Source organism: Sinohyriopsis cumingii, chromosome 14, assembly GCF_028554795.1.
Source record: "Sinohyriopsis cumingii isolate HCF-2022 chromosome 14, ASM2855479v2, whole genome shotgun sequence".
NCBI lineage: Eukaryota > Metazoa > Mollusca > Bivalvia > Unionida > Unionidae > Sinohyriopsis > Sinohyriopsis cumingii.
In genome coordinates, this window is record NC_142974.1 from 76,192,389 (window position 1) to 76,209,854 (window position 17,466).

General features: G+C 33.2%; 1 protein-coding gene across 1 annotated transcript; it reads right to left on the reverse strand.

Moving 5' to 3' along the window:
- Positions 1–2,178: 2,178 nt before the first annotated feature.
- Positions 2,179–17,062, reverse strand: LOC149784179 (low-density lipoprotein receptor-related protein 2-like). The gene is made up of 8 exons (XM_089932951.1): positions 16,962–17,062; positions 9,472–9,609; positions 7,964–8,087; positions 7,340–7,490; positions 6,320–6,439; positions 4,073–4,274; positions 3,514–3,644; positions 2,179–2,360 (listed from the first exon to the last, which is right to left on the reverse strand). Exons 1-8 carry the CDS (start codon positions 17,060–17,062, stop codon positions 2,179–2,181), a joined length of 1,149 nt encoding a protein of 382 aa, XP_089789077.1.
- Between the last annotated feature and the right edge of the window lie 404 nt (positions 17,063–17,466).

Here is a 17,466-nt window from a genome sequence, read left to right on the forward strand (position 1 = left end):
CTACAGGTTTACGGAAGAAAGGACTATGTATGGAACACAGTAGTAGACGGGATATGAATAGTGCATATAAATATTAACAGCTCTCGTACATCGTACAAACGCTCACTTTGAATTACACTATATCGTCAAGAAGATCAATAGCTGCTGAAATAAGTTGCACTCTAGGTAACGGTTGATAAAAATAGATCGGTACTACCATATGACTATTAGATTCTTTTCTGGATGAGACTTTTTTGATTATGTTAAACAGATTTGTTGTTTTATTGCTCAACCTTTGTCGTTGTATTGTACAAGTTTTGTATATGTCTGTAATTCAATTTCCAGTACAAATATTGCTTACTGTTTGAACACTCTTTGTCATTTCCTTTCTTAAGATCAACGCCATCTTCGCAACCGCATACACAACCAGTCGGGGTCGGAAAGCAAAACGTGGAACACCCTCCATTACCAGAAGAACATAATGCATTTTCTGAAGAAAAAACTGGGAGTAAATTTGATATACAGCTCTTAATAGACAGATATTAATAGTTTCCTTGGCAAAACACATTCAGTATAATTCGTAGTGTCATCAACATGTTTTATTGGTCATTCTACAAAATTGATAGCGACGTAACCTTATCATGATATACTACGGAGCCCATTGTATACTGATGGGTGTATTCTACTTGTATTAAGTATACCACAAAGTACGGTGATGATGATGATGATGGTGATGATCGTGATGATGGTGGTGGTGGTGACAATAATAACAATAACAATAATAATGATTATAATAATAATGATAATAATAATAATAATAATAATAATAATAATAATAATAATGATCATCATCATCATCATCCAGTAATCTAAGGTTTGGTTGGGGAACCAAATATGACATTATCGCCAATTCTCTCCATCTTTTCTATTCTACACTGCTATTTGGGAATCTCCAACCCCATGTCTGTCCACTCCTTCCACCTTTTTTCTGTGTTCCTCTTTTTCTGTACTTTAATTTTACCTTGCAATATTCTCTCTGCCAATCCAGATGATCGTGACCATTTTACTTTGCATTTTTCACATTGTTAAGGAGGTATTCGTACGATCCAGTGACTGACTGGTTAGATGCTATTGTGGACCTATTTGTTTCATGGTCAATCTATGAAATGCTCAAGATCACATTTTGAAGGATTGAGTCTTATTTTGTAGATCTGAAGTTTTCATCAATGATTCACATGCATACATTAAACATGGATATGACGCTGGTATAAACATTTTAAATAAAAATCAGAAATTATATAACAAATCCCTTAGATTTGTGTCTTACAATCATATGGCGATTCAACCATCTATATATAGATCTATAACAGATTTTTTCTTTTTCCATGTCAGTTTACTTACTGTTCTGGTCAGTTGATGAATATATGCTGATGCTACTAATTGCTCCCAGTTCTACATGAGCAGCAAATGCTGTTGTTTCGTTCGGATTGGATATCTTCAGTTTTATCATATGCCTGGTCGATACGAATAAAAAAAAACTGCATGCATTATCAGTCTTATTAAACTCCTGATGAGATAACACTTTGCGAATGTTTCTTTGATAACTAAAAGTTTGAATAACTCTAATAGACAAAAACGTAGGCAACATTGGATGTTAAAATGGTGCACTGACTAGACAATCGAAACAATCACGAAATAAAAATTAACTTATCACAGAGTAAAGATCGCATTTTGCGAGGGATCCTCAATCAAGGGCATTGACAATTTAAGACCTACGATAAAATCTCGTAAATAGATTAGCAGTGGATCGTGATTTTAAGTTATCATGATACTTCTTTGTCAAACCTACTTGTAGCCGGTGATATATTTATAGAAAATTGCTCCTCGAGAGGAGGAAACGTTGAAAAAATACTGTACTAAATTAATCAAGAATAAATATTTTGTTGCTGCCCCTAATTGTATAGCAGATAACTGATGAACCTATATAATTTATGAAAATGAAAGGGAATAAAAAATATCGATCTAACCCTCAGATATATGACTTGTTATTTGAAAGGACGTTAGTTTTCTGTGTCATGAAATTCACACATTGTCAAGGTCATTCCATATCCTTTATTCTAAAAATATTTCCAAAGTGAAGCGCATTATGTAAATATTCTAATCATGGATTGATTGCGGAAGACTCTTTAGTTCATCTATTTATAATACGTACGAATAATCCCATGTGGAGATGAACATGTCATCATGGTAGAGAGCTAGACCAGTTAGACTAATGCCAGGATACTCTTTTAGGTGTCTGTAATCTGTTCCGTCCAGCTTGCATGTTTCAATCCTTGTATTTGTACCCAAGTCCCAGCTGTCTATCCAGTACAAGTAGTCAGCTGAAAGCACGGCATGATGCAAAGTATTGTAATCATTGGCAATAGTATTAACGGAGAGCAATATTTGGGACTGGAAATATTACATAAAGCATGCATCATACTATGTTTTTTTAAAAGCACGTATATGTATTAATCACGTTAGAAAACATATTACTTTATTTGGTGGGGACAGATCCTTGTCTGATAAAGAGAGCAAACTTAGCCATAACAAATTAAACACTTGATCTGACATGTATGCTTTATTTGTGTTACTTTTTCAAACCTAAAACGATGAAATTGTATTGCCATTATCTATATATCACGTTGTCCTATATCAGAAAATGATAACTGATTTGAATGAGTATCACTATTACGTATATTTGAATCAAATTGTGTGATTTATTTTTTTTTTTTTCATAATTGATGGTTGTGGACAGGTTTTACTTGACTGACTTTTCCGATAAAGCTATGTAATCAATTTTGTATAAAAGACATTGTGCTGAATAGTTAGTGTACTTTCCATGAGGATTATTAGTTTTATAGAACATCGTATAGAAACATATTTCAAGTAGAAATGTTTAAAACGCAGACTAAGTAAATAAGCATTTATTCTTCTTGTAAATGAGTTCATGGATTCATTTACAGCTGTGTTCAGGTATAATTGTAGTTATTTAAATTATTCTTTGAAGTCGCAAAGTGCTAATTGTGTTTAAGTCATAAGCACGACGTTGAAATTAATAAACACCGGATTTTAACATTGTTATACATAGTAACATTCAAGATTATTAATACTCATTCCGAACAGTTGATACTTTTGGACTTATAATAGGACATTAAAGAATATATGGGTTAAATTCACAATAGCTTAAGCGTCCCTTAAATTTTCATAATGCAACTTTGAAACATAGATTATTAGCTGAATTTACAAAACGTGTTGTTTTCGTGTCTTTATGCTATTTAGTGAGAGACCCTACTAGATAGCCATCACATATAAGATACACATTTCCAATGCACTAATGGCTTTGTTTTGAATTTTGTGATTTAAAATGCTGTATTCATGATTTAGGTCCAATGAATATTTGCGAGACCTTTATCATAAACATGTATAAATACGACTCACATACAAGAGAGCTGTTTTTGTAATAAAGTATGTACATATGGAAAAGGGAATTACATCTGTAATCGATGACAATATCAGTGGGCGGAAATTCGCTATCGACGTCCAGGAGAACAGTAGGCTGACTTCCGTCCATACTGGCCTGACCAATGTAACATGTTGTGCCTCTATCAGTGTAGAACATTAACCTGAAATGGAAACGTTAACGTTTTATTGAGATTTCACCGGCTGGTAAACTGTGAGATTAATAAATAAACAAATGGTATGGATAATATAAATTGAAAACAGCCTTTTAGAAAATATAATTCTACATGACTAGTACCTCTGTCTGTAAAGAAAATTCCATTCCTACTTTCTGTTAATTAGGCTCAGTTATCACATCAGATTAAACCAAAAAGCATGTTGTTTCAAAAGGATCCAATAATTGCTTGGCAATTATTCACAAAAAGCGTATTGACTCTCTCTCTCTCTCTCTCTCTCTCTCTCTCTCTCTCTCTCTCTCTCTCTCTCTCTCTCTCTGTGATGGTATAAACACCTTTGCTCTGTCATACAAGTCTTTGAATAGTATAAAAAGAAATAGCTGTCATCTTAAAGGGGCCGTAAACCGCCCACCTACCCCTTTGATGGATAAACTACTAGCCCTTGGGGATCTTCCAGGCCCGTAACAAGGACTTTGTGCTTCCCGTCTGGCGATATAACATTGATGGAGCCAGGGTTTTCCAAAGTAATCATAGGGTTGACTGCTGTGTAGTAAATGTTTCCAGTTGAATAGTCCACATCAAAACCATTTGGGAAACCATAACTCTTATTCGATGTTGCTGAAAGAAATAAGTGAGATGATCTAAAAGTGTGTTAGATTTTCTTCATGATTTCACATGATAATTTAGGTATCGTGATTTTCTATGTATGGACTTTTATAATGTACAATCCAGATTCCCCCAGCCTTATGTCTGCAATTTCTTGTGTGACAGAATTTAGCAAGGAAAAATATGTACACCACATTTGTCACACGCCTGATAATAACTGAACATGTGATAACATTAACATGAAACCGTTGGAACAGAATTATTCATTTTGACATATAATCGTCTACTGAAATAATGACTTTTCCGATTAAGTTCCAGTGCTGAAGTTTTGCAATAACTGTTGCTCCTTGCAAATTGTATTTAGGACTGTACATAATACATTCTTTGATGTTTCCGTAAATAACTTTCGCTATAATACTTACCAACTGACAAAAGTTTCTTCCCTGTGCCGTTGAGGTACATGATGGATAGTTCAGATCCTTCGGTGTGCCAAATAACAAGATCGTTAATGGGGCTGTATGCCACTCTAATCGGAGAAGACATCGTTTGGGATATGATTCCTTGAATGCTCTGATCCGTCAAACTTATTTGGTAGATGCTGTTATGCGCAGAGTCGATGATAAGGATGAAGTTGTCCTTGACAGGATCTTATAAATAGATTATTTAATTCATTGACTTGAATCTGTATCACGCCATGTCCGAATGTCATATCTAAGTATCAGAACCTTACGCTGAAAATATGCTGATTTGATTGGCTGAAAGTTCACTTTGGACGTGTCGTAGAACAGTTAATTTTTTACCTTTTAAAAAAATAAAACTGTATATATTCGAGCTCTAAAACGTTTAATACAAAATTAATTGATTTTATTGACTGAATTTTTAGTTTAGTTTAATCTGACCAGAACAGTTTCTTAAAGATACACTTTACCGGGAGGTTCAGCTAGTCATGTATTGGCGTGGTAGTATTACAAAAGCTTACAGAATATAACTAAAACATAAACTGCTTCAAAATTTAAAACCCAACTGCATTTTCATATAATAAAAGTAAAACGTTTAAAAGAACATACAATATTGTGATTGAAGTCCCAAATAGTCCTAAACCGTCTAGCACATGTTCAAACGAAGGGATGTCCACATGTATTCTAAAAGTGTTTATAAAAACTCCGAATATTGCATCTCCCGATGTGTCAAAAGCACCGAATGTGCTAATGTGCCAAACGTCTTGATCTATCACAATACTATCATCCAATCAAAATAATTTCTAAATAATGATTTAGAACAAGAATTATTAATAAGCAGAGTGTAGGCATCGTGTATAATTTAAATAAAATATCTCCAATTAAATGTCTACACAAAAACAATTTTGATTATGCTGTTAAGATAGGAATGAATAATTAACAACATTAATACAAAAGTATGTTACACAATAACATAACCAATATGAGGGTTAAGTTACGTTATAAACGTTAATAAACTGTCAACAAGTTGATTACTTTCCAAGTGAAAAACTAATGCTCTAAAGCCACATAGAAGTAACTTTCGGTATCTCCATTACTAAATATCTGAATTTTTTATCTATAATCATAGTGAAATATTAGCTCTGCAATATGGGTTGTTTACAAAATAAATGTCTCTAATCAAAAGGATGTCTAGATGAATCACTCGCAATATATAACGTTTAGCGCAAAAAAATAGAGTACTTACGCGACCGTGACCTTTCAATTTATAACAGACATTTTGGTAATTAGAAATAAATGTTATGTATTAGTCCTTTTTCCAGGAAATGCACATGTAAAAGAATACATATACAAAATGTTATGTTCCCTTTGTTTCCTAACGATTACTCTGGAGTGTTTATAAATGTCAATGTTAAGTAATTTTCGTTTAGGGCCACGAGTTGCATTTACACAAAAAAACATTTTTTAAATATATCTGCTAAGCTTACTTTGTGCCTCTGGGGAAGATATATAAGAATGACATAAGCAGCATATTTGGTTCTCTGTATGTATGTCTGCAATAGAGAGCGAATAGTCTGTTTGTACCTTTAATTTACCTACCTGACATACAGGTCTTTCCATTTCCAGCCAGTGTAAACCCATAGGTGCACTTACATATCCTCGACTTTCCATTGGCTATACAGATTTGCTCACAATCTCCATTCAAAGTGAAACACGGCCCTGAAATAAAATTTCAACTTAAGACTGAGAAGGAGGTTAATAGTCAAAACTGTGTTCATACAAGTATCCCAGTCTTTATATGTCCACATGTTGCTGTATCCCACGACCTATAATAAGAACTACGCTTTAATACAAAACTTTAATATTGACGTTGCTTACAAAGCTTGCATAATGAAGTCTCCTATCTCCATATTGATTCTACAAGTGGCCGAAATCAAATTCTATACTGATAATTGCTTTTGTAAATCAATTTTGTTTCTTTCCTGAAATGTTTGTAATGAAGATTTATAATTAAAAAAATTAGACGTTTGGTGGAAGCAGTGATGTATGAATGAGAATAAAGGTTCATTAGATTATAACAATCTTGCTGAGATCAGCACTGTATCGATTGGCATATCGTTAAGTGCTGGTTTGGCATAGACAGACACACATCATGTTCTTGTATATTTTATTACTTTATAAAATCACATTTAGTGACTCAACGGGACAAAACATACATGAATGATGAAAAACTGCACCTTGAGTATTTAAAAGGTCATGATATTTAGTGGACCGATATTATCATAGACCACTATTATCTGCTTCATATTCAAAGTGGAATAAACTGAGGCAATAGTATTGATCAAATAACAAATTAATGCATCTCCGGTTTTGAAAATTATCAGTAACTTTTCTTTCATTTAGGACATTCATAGACCTTTATATGGATTAGTTTGAATTCGTTTCATATAAATATCAGTTGCTCCCACATTTATATGTATTACTTTGATAATTAAAGCATTTGTCGAAGTTGTGCAAATCTTACTGGTTTTATTTTCTTATGTTAGTTACTTTTATAGTTGTGTCAGCAAGGAAACAATCTTTAAGAGATTCACCAAAGATTTACAAAGTAGTATTTACCTGTTTCATTTTGACGAAAAGTTTCATCAAAAACCTTCATAGCTGAAATATTTCCCGCAAAAACGCCAGATGTTGTCTTCCTCGGAGGGTCTATGGAAAAAGAGAATAATAATGTTCCATCGGCATCTTCAGCAGTCACCAACAAGTGTCCCTGGAATCAAGAACAGAAGGGGTATGCAACAATACTTTATCAGGACAATCAAACATATAATACCCATTTGAAAAAATCTTTCAAATATTTCATAGAATGATAAGATATAAACATTGAGATCAGATATTCCAAGTGTTTGAGGCAAAACAATGAAATCAGAATTATATATGTAGAACTATCTTTGATAACGTTATTTGTAAAGTGAGGTTACTCGTGTAGGGCAATACTGAAAAGATTGAAAAACCTAATATTATAATCGAGGCAAGTAGTTGTTTATTATTTACTGAAATTCAATTTAGGCCGTGAAATAATAGTTCACACTAATGCATTAATATTACTCCTCCTCCTACTCCTCCTTCTCTTCCTCATCCTACTACTACTACTACAACTACTACTAATAATAATAACAAAAACAAAAATAGGAATAATAGCAATACTACCCGCATTCACACTACATAAGACAACACATTTACCCTGTATATTTCTAGCTTTTCAAGTATTTTAGGAGTTGAAAGAAATATTTTCCTATCTGATCCATCTAGCTTGCAGGAAATAACATGGTTACTCTCTGTATGTGAACCATCAAGGAAATAGATTCTGCAATAGAAGTAAAATTATGTTGAAAATGAGAAACAATACCTTAAGTAATTTGAAAAATGTCTTGTGTGACTAATATCCATACGGATGCATTTATTAAAGAAAGAAAGAGTGAATGAAGAAGAATTCTTACACTGATTTAATGATATGTTTAATAATAATGTGCTTTAAATGTACCATATATAAACATCTTTTCTACCGCTCCGATGTCCTAGTTGTTTGAGCGTCCGCCTTGGATGCTATAGGTCGCCATTTCGAACTCCGAAAGAGACTGACGAAAGACTTATAAATATGATACAAACAACTGCCTCTCTATGCGATCATCCTTAAGACATTAATGTTAGGTGTCGGGATACTGTGACTGTTCGGGACATCATGCTTCATGTCTGCGGCTTGATGCCCCAAAATCACTAAAAACTTCCACACTGCTGACATCTTAGCGATATGACAGAAAAATTATAAAACAACGTGATAATCCAAATCAAAAATAAAAAATAATACCATGTGATTGACACGAACTGTCCAATTTAAAACTAGGTACATGTAAACGGAACGAGGGATTCTGTCCTGTAGTTAGATTAAAAACCAAAGTTAGTAGGCATTCTTACCGCAATGATTAATTTTCATTGATATTGTGATGGTAAGTCTGCAGTGTTAAATGTGGGAGAGAGACTTATTTTGTACATAAGAGAAGACACATGCATATAGTATTTTAGACATTTTATTTATAATGTGTGCTTTACTTTTGTCTGCGACTGATGGTAAAGTGGTTATGGCTTTCTTAATTATCGCCATGTTTGCAAAATTATAAATAAATTGGTTGTTGATATACGTCCTCAAGTTATACTGTATTGCGCTGGCAGGTCAGAGTGTCCTCACTGAGTGTTATATGGTGTTGTTTTAACAATCTGCTGAGGAAACGATGATCTGGCAGGTTATGCAACAGTTATGTCATATGAATCATTGAAGTTGAAACAAATGATAGTGAAAATTATGCTTGTTTCAGAAATAGAAGTCGACAGACATATATCACATGGTATACACTGCACTATATAGTTATAATTAAAAAATGATTTATCAAGATGGATGAAAATAATGATAATTAAACTTATTAACACAGTCAAAATCTGAGGGTTGACGACGTATAACATGCAATGGGCATTCAATGTGATCGCTGTATGTATTGGGCACATATGCATTTGACTGCTGAAAAGGCAAGGTGGAAAATGTAACCTAAGAGATGTAAAGCTGCCCATGAAGAATTTTCTAATCATTAACTGAAACAAATAAAACCTGCCGACACCGTTCATTGTAAAATGTCGTTACCATATCGTTATTGAACTAGGCTTGTTATTCTAAAAGACACGGCATCTTCCCGGCTCACCTCTTTCCATACGGGTCATAACTGAGTGATCTTGGGTCAACTAAGTCTGCTGTGTTTAGGACCATCTGATGGCTACTGCCGTCCATTTTAGAAGATTCTAATGTGCTCCCGTTTCTGTCTGATATCCAATATATCAGTCTGAGAAGTTAAGAAACAAAATGTTAATTATGCGAATTATTTAATTTAAATATGCGATTACGAGTTCTTCTGCGTATAAAATAATGATCAACATAAGTACAAATGAACAAGAAATGTAATTTATATATTTGCAATGGTATATAAATGTACGTTTGCAAACGACAATTAAGGATAAACGCATGATTTGAATTTTTTCATAGGATATTATCTAAACTATTGATTGAAGCTCACATACAATATACCTCTGAAATGTATGTGGAATGGTCCAGGTCGACAATAACCCTCGTATCTGGTTTGCATGCTGTTGCTTTGTACGGGAATAATGTGATGCTAGCGTCCATGACAAAACATGTTTCGGTAATGTAAACACCTAGTATAACATGTATATATATATATATATATATATATATATATATATATATATATATATATATATATATATATATATATATATATATATATATCCATAACCAATAGTAATATGTCTAAATATCGTACCGCTCATGGGGCAGAACCAGGACATCGCGTGGTCTGTTAAGACTTTTTTTGAAGATCTGTTCAGTTCTTGATCCTTCAGACAGTCTCCAAATTATGCCCTTCTTCTCCTCAGTCCAGTACAAATTTCTGTCGTATCCATCCCATGTCATGCCTTAACAACGAAGAATTGCATTCAATGAAATTATTATTGTTGCCTTAATTTCATGGATTTCTTTTATATATCAAACTAGATACGCTTTACCAATCTTTCTTAACTATCATGTATTGGTTTGCCCATATCTTAAACCTAAACAAATATTCCAAAAGCAGTAGATATATTACTCACACAAGGTTCTAACTGAATTGCCTTAAAATAATTTCTCTCATGCGATAGTTCTCTTCAATCAGTTGTGACGTAACCAATGTCAGGTAAAACAAAATTTAATGGCCATGTGTCTTGATTCAGCTAAAAATTAACATTTTTCAACCATTTTCCATGTGTTTAACCTCGGTCAGTCATCAGAAGAAGCATCAGTATAAACTGGTCAGGTTAAAATTAACAGAATTGATACATCTATATATTCCGTTTTTGAGCTATAGGTTTGTGTTGTTGGTAAGTAGATACACTAATCGACATATATTGACTGCTTATTGTTTGATTAGGTAATCAGTGTATGGTACCATTACCTCGCGGAAGAAAGACAAGCGAGTATTTTTCGTTTGTCAACACACGTACATTTTTTGTTTATCTTTTGATTATCACATTAAATACCAATGTAAAGCCTTTGGCAGTTTCCTGGTTGTAGCTTTAACAAAACGGAAACTGTACGTAATTAAACCATCAATATATATGTTATTTCGTTCTACACTGGAATTTGGATATCAGAACAAAATGTCCGCCGTAAACATGTTATTGACAGGTTTGATACATAATTAATCGTGTAGGATTAGCCGTTACAAGATAACAATATATATATATATATATATATATATATATATATATATATATATATATATATATATATATATATATATATATATCTTCTACTCACTAAATGGACGATACAAGTCCAGTATTTGATCATTATACGTTTATTGTGCATTGAAGTTGATAAGTGGAGATTTATATATTTCTCCTGCTTTGCTACATACACCCTTATCATAGGGGACAAAGGCCAATTGACATTTTCCTTCCCGAAAATAATCATCAGGCACTTGTCCTATTGCAATGCCGTGAACAGCACCCTTCAGAAGCTTCAAAAGGAATGACCACCACTAATATTCTCTTCATACTATGTTGTTTATACAGACCGGTAGCAAAGTAACCAATCAGAAAGTTACAGGTAATCATGGTTCAACGTTACCTAAATGGCTAAATATGTGTAAAATGAGAAGAATACAATCATTGCAACTGATGACTCTATTTCAATCATTAATAAACATTAACTACATAAAATAATAAAATACATAATTCTGCCTAATTAAAAAATGAATAATTAAAATTATAAAATATATGCTTCTGATATATATATATATATATATATATATATATATATATATATATATATATATATATATATATATATATATATATATATATATATATATATATATATATATATATATATATGACTGTCTGGAGGTAGAGTGGTAATCATTAAATGGTCTCGGTGAAAAGGATTAAAATAGGGTAAATGACTTCCTAATATGAGTAAGAAAATCAAACCAGAGGTCTGTGTTTGATCAAACAACAATGATATATAAAGAGTGAAAGTATAATTAGGATGTATTGTCACATCACAATGACCCATCTTTATATTATGACGAAGGTATGTGAACCCTCGGTATAAAATTACACGTCTGTTATTTACAGTTGAAATCCCGAACAAATGTATGTGCCTCTTCGCATCTTGACATGTATTAAAATAACTTTCCCTACAAAATTTAAAAAGTCGGGAGAATATACTATTCACTAAAATCATAAGATATACATCTCATAATATTTAACGTGAATAAAGAACTTATCGACAATCTTACCACTAATTATTCCAGATTGTTGAGTCAGTCGATGCAGGGTGAGATTGTCTACCCTTGCCGCGTAAATAGCCGTGTTGTTGGCGAGAATAATCCGTCTCTGATCCGTATCCAGAACCATGTATTTTGTGCCTTTAGTTTTCAGTACACAGTTGGGACTGAAGTCAAAATCTGTGACAATTCTAATATCCACAATACAAATACTGCTTTCATTACTGTATATCAGCCCGCGATGAAAATACTCAGTATTCACTGAAATTTTAAAACAGGACAGGGTTATCATAAAAATGGAGGTTTAAGCGTTTGTCTTTGGTCATAATCATTTAGGTATGCAATATCGTTAATATCGTATCTTTCGATATTAAATACTATATATGCACTGAACATACATTCCGTATATGGAATACAAGAAGATTAAGTTCCAACAGTTAGAAGCTTAACAGAAAACAGACTTTAATTTACTCAGTGCTTTGTACGGAGGAACATGCAAGATTGAGCAATATCCTTAGCACAACAGCATTAAACGGTATGATTATATTCGTTCCTCTTAACAGTTTGCATTTTAAACGAAAAATAATATGACATGCTAACCATGATCAATTTTAAGTTTAAAGTTGGTATATTTAAGAAGTATATACAAAATTGTATTTATTACATTGCAAATGTCTTATAAAAAAATCACAAATATTTGTTTATATATACACGCAGAATCTATGATATGCAAAATCTATGACACTACGTGATACACCCACTTTTTATTAGTTTCTTCCGGTAAGAACTGCATATATTACCTGAGCAGTATACGTCTAAATAAATAAATAAATAACATAAATTATTCCTGGAAAATATGACATAATTGTGTACATTAACTTAGAATATTTACATGAACATGTTTTCATATCTTGGTTGATGGTGTATCCGTCTTTGCAAAGGCAAGTGGCGCCATCTTTTTCCGTCACACAGATTTGTCCACAACCGTAGTTTACACAGTGGGCTAAAGCAAACATACATGCATAACAATGTTATGTTATAACATGAAACGGTACAAAAATGCATTGAAAATATATCGCTGGTGTGTGTGTGTGTGTGTGTGTGTGTGTGAGAGAGAGAGAGAGACAGAGACAGAGACAGACAGACATACAAAGAGAGACAGAGACAGAGAGATACAGAGAAAGACAGATACAGAGAGATACAGAAAGCCCGAGACAGAGAGACAGAAATGGGTGTCAAACCTCTTTGAAAGAAGTCTGTCAGAGCATAGACTAACATACGAACCTGTTGCAGATGTGGGTTGGGCATCAGGATGGAAGAAAGCAATTCCTACGTAAGTCCTACCTTCTCCGTGCAAACTCTTTTGTAACTCCTTACCATTTGTCTTATTGAAGAAATATAGCCGGTTATTGTGCACATCAGTCACATACAAATAATGCTGAAAACGAACAGGAACATTGTTTGAAAAACAATAATATATATATTATCATTCTTCATTTTTGAGATAAATGCCATCAAGAAATCCAATATTTAGAATTTTAAGAACTACCACAAATCTCAATGGAATAATTAGAAAGTATTGCTTAGCTTTACATACGATAATAATGTGTAACAAGTCTGAGACATACTTTATAATGAAGAAATAGATAATGGTTAAACTATAGTACATGTGACAAAATGACTAACATGTGCATCACATTGTACCATGCTCTTATCATCAGTGCAGCCATGTAAAAATGTTTCCGTTCTGTTCTACTCATTATTTTCATTATCGTATTAGTACTGAGTATTGAAAAATTGTCAATGCTGTCTGGTATATGTTTCTCGCGATTCTAGTATAAAACGTCTACTAAATGGAGACTTTATTTCTAGTTTAAGATCACCGGAAGAGAAGTACATTCCAAGTAAACAATTCATCATATTTCCCATGTCTGTGAAATTCAGAACCGGCTTAGGTTTATTTCAATTAATGTTATTAGAAATCAAGATATTTCTAAGAGTTTGTCATGGAATCATTAAAGAACATATGCGTTAATGAGAGCAAATTGATTTATTTTTTGAACGGATAAATAATTTCATTATGGCAAAACACTAATAGATATAATAACAGATTTCCGCTCATAAGATCCATAAAATAATAAATGTGTATAAAATTGATGTTATGTTCTTTCTAATTCGAAGGATACATTCATAAGCACTGTGATGTGTACAGGTAAATGGTCTATGAATAAAATACACAATGATCTATCACAATCAAATTGGCGTTATTCTCCGGCACCATCCAGGAACTTATTTGTCTGTATATATATATTAAACTCTGAAGCTATCGGCTTTGCTTACTTTATATATAGCTATATCATTGAAGAAGCTGAGTCTTTTCTTATGTAAAACGTTCCTATCCCTGCCCTCGTAGGTGACAGTTTCTACGCTTCCTCTACCAGTGTCAGTGAAGTAAAGGCGTCGGGTTGCGTGATCAGCAGCAAGACTGTGCGGACGCGCTAGGTTGGAAAATATGAGGGACTTCCGGTTTCGACCCGATAAACTGGACACCTCGATCTTGGTGTAAGTTCCAATGTCGCCCCAGAAGAGTAGGCTGTAGTGTAGGGAATAATATTCGGTTAGCCTTTGTAAAATTTGGTTGCTTATTATGAAGACTCGTTTTCGTTTTCTCCGTGAAAACATCGACACTCGCACCGTTCTTGCTTTCAAAACTTATTTATAGTCCGAGAAAAGATTAAATGTCTCATCACTTATTTTAGAAAAAGGTTTTCTATATATATATGTCTGCCTGATTTACCTTTAGTTTATAATTTAATGCATGTCCTTTAAAGCCACGTTTGACTTAATGCTTAATAGCCATTTGCGCTCTAACCAGTATTGAGATTATCTTCCAGCTAAAAATACAAGACTATATAGAAAATAACTCAGACAACTCGATCGCCACACCTTTACGACACGCAGTCTATAAAACAGTGAAATGTGTCGACTAATTGCATGCAGATGCGTCCAAATGAAGGCAATGCTGATATTGCAGAGAGTGCGACCAGACTTTCAAAATATTTTAAGCCCATTCACTGCTCTCAGTGATTGATCCAAACTGGAAAGTATATAGACTAACTCTGGAGCATATAATGAAACAGAATTTTACTAAGGACTGTGACTGAAACCTTTCTTCTTGAAATTATATCTCGTGTTTGTACGATGGCATTAAACAATTTGAGTTCGATTGACTGGCTCTTGATAAGTTAGCGAAACGTCTTTGCCAAAGTGTATTACTCTTTTCCGCCTATCGTCTAGACCTTCTAAACAGATTTTAACATTAATTTATAGTTTTAGAGTCAATATGCCCATAATTATTGCATGTAATGACATAAACATTTTAAGTAGAAAAGCAAATCATAAATAAGAAGTATAAAATCATTGCCAAAAAATAGTTTGTTTTATTCATTGTATTTGCATTATTAGTCATAGCCCTTATAACAAATTTATTTGTTTTGTTCTTGATTTCATCACTTCAAAGATATAATGCCATCGAGAACATCCTTATTATGTCTGTCCATCCAGCACAGTAATACTATAGTTCCCTCTATGTTAAACTATATCCAGCACGATACACCGTAATTTACAGCTCTATATCTGATGCACCAAACATGAAAATAAATAACAAATGCACAACCTCTTTCAGTACTTTTTGTTTCTAGAAAATATTTTATAGGACGCATTGAAATAATATAACTAGAATTATAAAGAAACGACTGAGAAGTACAATTACTTTTAAGTCAAATATATTTCAAGGTTGATGTCATCACTGACGCTTTGTATTCAAACTAAACATATTTCATTGAGCTCATTGAATATATCTTAACGTCTGTATAATAAACAAAGAAGATATAATTCAGGAAACTCAAACGACATAATAGGTGAGAAAAATTCAGTGACACTGTAAAAGTAGTATATAACGAATTAAAACGGGAATGTCCAAAATGAACGATATTAACAAATGTAGACTGTCATTTTACGTTTATAATTGAATCTAATACATGCAAGATACACTCAACGAAAATAATATAAGCCACCGTGTCATCTATGGGGCAATTAGGAAGGTCCAGCAGATGACAAATAAAAATCGAAATTTAGATAACCATGGGACACTATTCATTCATAACCTTTACGGATATGACAGTCATATTCTAATTACAACCAAACACCAACGAATACAGTTAAAAATATTACAATCATACAAAACCATACAAAATTATATTTCACTCCGTGCCGAAGTTGCAAAAGAAGAAAAATAACCAAGACTGATAGGATAGTCGTACCTACAAATACTTTTAGGATATGGGTCAATTATAGAGCAATGGCAGAGAATGTTTACAAATGGTACATTCACAGAATCAATAATAATAACGATAATAATAATAATAATAATAATACGATTATAATACTTACAACAATAAGCATAAATAGTGATAGTAATAATTTTAGCAGAACTTCATGTGTCTCATTGGGACATCATCGAGATTGGTACGTTAATGGACTCTTCTAAATTTATAGCAGATGTGTTGTGGTTGGCGCCTTTTGCCTTGATTTTGCGACTGTGACAAATGCGGTTTTTGTCCGCCTTTTGAGTTCACTTGTTTCGCTAACATGTCGAATTTCGCAAATTTCTTTGGTCAAGATCAAGATTTCAATTTTGATTAAATATCTTATCTTGCATATAACATAAAGCTAATTGCTGTCTTCGAATGTTTGAAGTTTTTTGTCGCTAGCTTTGATTTCTAGGTTGATCCTTATATTCCTGACGCTCTAAAAAAATAATATATTAACACCACAATGGTTGGACTTACCCTTCCACTGGATCCAGAGTCAAAGCAATAGGTCTTTCTAGATTTTCATGAATGAGAACTCTGTACATTGATGTATCATTGCCTAAGAGTGACTGAACCATGATCCATTTGTACTGTGGGTCGGTCCAGTAGATGTTATGACTGATCCAATCCACCGCCAATCTAACAAAATCCTTTGAAGTGCCCGTGTGAAAAGTTGTCCAATTATGGTCTCCAGAGAGACCAACCGAAAAGTTGGCGTCCTTGTAAATGGCGTTATTGCTTTGATCGTACACGTACGCTTGTTTTAACTTATAATCTCCGTCTACACTGAGAAACCAAACTTTGTTAGGAAGGCGAATTGACGGGATGTAATCCAGGTTGGGTGTTCCGTCATGAGTAGTAGGCACCGTCTGTAAATGTGTCATTTCGGTTCCTGTCGCTACCGTAACAATCAAACCACGGTCATTATCTGTAATATAATATGTTCAGTAGTAGGTAACACGAGTAAATTTAGATACGGAAT

Bases quoted from the DNA above. Each gene is read 5' to 3' on its own strand.
- LOC149784179 (XM_089932951.1), bottom strand. From the start codon at position 17,062: ATGGTTCAGTCACTCTTAGGCAATGATACATCAATGTACAGAGTTCTC. The intron at 4,275-6,319 runs GTAGGTAAATTA...TATTTCTTTCAG, and splicing joins TGGAAAGACCTGTATGTCAG to CAACATCGAATAAGAGTTAT. The intron at 3,645-4,072 runs GTAGGTGGGCGG...TTTCCATTTCAG, and splicing joins GTAGTTTATCCATCAAAGGG to GTTAATGTTCTACACTGATA.